At 48.2% G+C, this 3,524-nt stretch overlaps 1 protein-coding gene across 1 annotated transcript; it reads left to right on the top strand.

Annotated features, from left to right (window-relative positions):
• Positions 1-420: 420 nt before the first annotated feature.
• Positions 421-2,970, top strand: LOC104428951 (aspartate--tRNA ligase 2, cytoplasmic-like). Its single transcript, XM_039315351.1, has 3 exons — positions 421-1,101; positions 1,428-2,098; positions 2,541-2,970. The coding sequence occupies exons 1-2, from the start codon at positions 679-681 to the stop codon at positions 1,434-1,436; spliced, it is 432 nt and encodes a 143-aa protein (XP_039171285.1). The 5' UTR covers positions 421-678; the 3' UTR covers positions 1,437-2,098; positions 2,541-2,970.
• Positions 2,971-3,524: the final 554 nt, after the last annotated feature.

The raw sequence follows: 3,524 nt of genomic DNA, 5'->3' as shown, positions 1-3,524 counted from the left end.
TACGATTATCAAATGCGTTCTTTTACTCATAATCAATTTCTCGAAATAAAATAAAAAATAATCATTTATAATCAAATTTATTTTCGAAACAAAATTGTTCTAAACGCGCATTTTCTCTCTCTCTCTCATCATTGGTCTAGAAGCATTATGTCGAGAGAGGATGTCACACTTCGGTCATTGTGCACCTACCAGAACCAGAGAGGATCGATCATTGTGCACCTACCAGAACCAGAGAGGATGTCACACTCCGGTCATTGTGCACCTACCAGAACCAGAGAGTATGTCACTCTCTTGTGAGAGAGATCATGAGAGAGTGACATATCACCAACCATTTTTTTCTATGGCGGATGACATTTATTATTCGTGACCATGTTATATAAATGCCTTATTCCGGCACGTAGATGGACAGGCCCACATCCCGCGACCCTCAACACCTCTTCCCTCCCACGTTGTCGCCGATCTCTCCGTCCTCTCGCTCGCTCGGAACTTACTGATCGTCGCCATGTCTTCGGAAGCGGAAGCCCCCGCCGCTGGAGCAACAACCCAAGGTGAGCAAGAAGGTCGCCAAGAAGGAGGAGGCCAAGCTGGAGAAGCTCCGCCGCTGCCAGGAGGCCTCGTCCGCCGGCGCAGGCGCCGGACGAGGAGGATCCCCTGGCGGGGAACTACGGGGAGGTGCCAATGCCGGAGCTGCAGTCGAAGGAGGAGGTGCGAGAGCCCTACACGGCGGTCAGGGCGCTCGCGGAGGAGATGAAGGATGAGACCGTGGTGGTGAGGGGGAGGGCCCAGACGATAAGGGCGGTGGGGAAGAAGATGGCTTTCCTGGTGGTGATGGAGAAGGGGTTCACCGTGCAGTGCGTCGTGACGGAGAAGGAGGGACTGGTCAGCCGGCAGATGGTGAAGTTCGTCGTCTCCTCGAATCGCGAGTCCATCGTCGACGTCCACGGCTCTCTCACCGTCCCTCGGTCGCCCATCAAGGGCGCGACCCAGCAGGTGAAGATCCAGCTCAGGAAGATCTACTGCGTCAACAAAGCCTTGCCCACCCTCCCCATCAATCTCGAGGACGCTGCTCGCAGCGAAGCCGACATCGAGAAGGCTCTTCAGGTACCCCTCTCTCTGATAATCGTTTCATCTCTCCGCTCGCGTGAAAGCTAGAGTCTCCCGTTTATGTTCCGTTTTTGCAAAATTTGTAGGCTGGAGAGCAGCTCGTTCGTGTTAATATATATTTGTAGTCTCCCATATATATGTATGTGTGGGGCGTGGCGCTGCATCTCTTCTCCACGGTCTCTTTCTCCACATCCGCCGAGGATAATATTGCTGTTCTTCATCAGAGGTGGTTCACATACTGAGTGCCCATAAAGTATTCTCAGGAAATGTTTTTATTTTTGCTCTCATATATATCTTTATTTATTTTTTGTTGTGGTCTTCAGTGCTGCTGAGGAAGGTGAAGAACATCGCCTAGCTCGGGATAGAGCATTAGAAGAGCTTAACAACATTCTCAGCATCATCAAGCTTGGATACGTACTCGTGCTGAGTTCGGCTAAACAAATCAAAACGCTTACCGAAATGATGCCAGAATTCTTTGCAGACCGAGGCAATCTTGACCGCATCCAGATTGCCGATCACGTTGTGCAGACAACGAGGAAGAGATAATATCACAGTTGGAACGGCTGGATTTATTCTTGAGGAGACCAAGCCGATCATCCATTTTTCAGGAGCCTAATTTATCTTCTTTTTAATCCTTCAGCAATGTAGTGTTTTGGTTTTCCAGAACTATTTCGTGCATCGTCACCGTTGATTGATCCGCACGGAAATTCCGATCCGACAGATCAGACGCGAACGGCCGGGAGAGAGGTACGCCGTGTCCGTTTTCTCCTCCTCCCGCTGCTGCCGGAACGACAAAGCGGGGAGCACAGCCTGCCTTCGAGTGTCGACCCTCTTTTGCTGCTCGAGCTGGCCTGGCCGTCGACGCTCTCCTTATCCGGGTTCGCCCTCGCGCTCTGCTGCTTCTGCTGCTTCGAAAGTCCCGCAGGAACCGAGAAGAAGACGATGCCCTGCCCCCCAATAACCGTCCCGGTCGAGTTCCCGAAAGAGGACGAGGGTACGCCTTTCTTGGATTTCTCTCTGTCCTTGCTTTGCTGAGTTTGTGGAGATTGCTACTCCTCGTTTTCACTTGGTGGGTTTTTTTTTTTTTTTTTCTAGGTTCGTGAAGCTTCGACCCTTCATACCAAGTTGCGAAATTTCCCCCTTTTTGCTCGCGCCGTCCGAGCTTTCCCGTCGCCGGTTGATGTTTTCTTTCGAAAAAACAGTTTTTTGCTGCTTTAAAAAAAAAAAAAAAAAAATTGGTGGGTAATCTGTGTTGCAATTGGTTCTCTTGTGTGGGAAGAAGAGAATTTGGGTTTCCATGGCGACAGAAGCAATTCGTGCGTTTCTGTTTCTTAGTTTCCAGGAGCAGAGAGCACTTTAATGTTGAGCTAATGCGAACCTTTTTTGTGCCTTTTTAGCATCGTTTACTTCATTCTGGGTTAAAATGGGTTCTGCAGGAACGGCGGATTTAGCTGGGGACTGTGGAGACTTCACATGTGCAGAGTGTGCGAAAAAGTTCTGTCTTTTAGGAGTTATCGATGCTAATAAGAAGGTCTTTGAGCAAATTGCTGCCGTCGGCGACGGGGATGGAGATAATCTTGGGCCGAATACTCCTGATACGGACAGAAAGGATGGGGACACTTTTTTGAATCTCAAATCCCCCATGATCCCACCGGAGATGACGTTGGAAGTAGATGTCCTCGATTCCTGACGGAAATCGGTGATCGGCCGCTCCCTCATGTCAATCAGACCAGTAGCATTACACTGCTGAAGGATTTAAAAAAAAAGATAAATTACGCTCCTGGAAAACGGATGATCAGCTCAGTCTCCTCGAAGAACAAATCCAGCCCGTTCCAACTGCGATATTATCTTTGTCCGCGTTGACTGCACAACTTGATCGGCAATCTGGATCCGGTCAAGATTACCTCGGTTTGCGAAGAATTCTAGCAGCATTTTGATAAGCATTTTGGTTTGTTCAGCCAAACTCAGCATGAGTACGTCTCCAAGCTTTATGATGTTTAGAATGTCGTTAAGCTCCTCTAATGCTGTGTCCTGGGCTAGGCGATGTTATTCACGTTCCTCAGTATTGAAGGTCACAATAATAAATAAATAAATATGTATATGAGAGCCTAAAATAAAAACATTTTCAGAAAAGAGATTTAGTACTCACCCTACGGTTGCCATTTATTGATATTTTGAGAATTCTTAACGTCGGAAGTTGCTTTGCAATGTGTTCGCTTGGATTATATAAATATGGCTGGCTGCAAGAGGCGGTTGGGACAATTTACGTCCATCGCCATCTCAATTAAAGGGGAATGGACCATGTTTGGCGGGCAACCACTCAAGGAGAATCCGTTCGACCCTTCCTCTTTGAAGAAAGCAACCAGTAAGAACAATCAAAAGAAACTATCGGTCGTGTCATGGGTGTCTCGTACAAAACA

This window comes from Eucalyptus grandis, chromosome 6, assembly GCF_016545825.1.
Source record: "Eucalyptus grandis isolate ANBG69807.140 chromosome 6, ASM1654582v1, whole genome shotgun sequence".
Taxonomy (NCBI): domain Eukaryota; kingdom Viridiplantae; phylum Streptophyta; class Magnoliopsida; order Myrtales; family Myrtaceae; genus Eucalyptus; species Eucalyptus grandis.
This window is presented reverse-complemented; position numbering and strand designations above follow the sequence as displayed.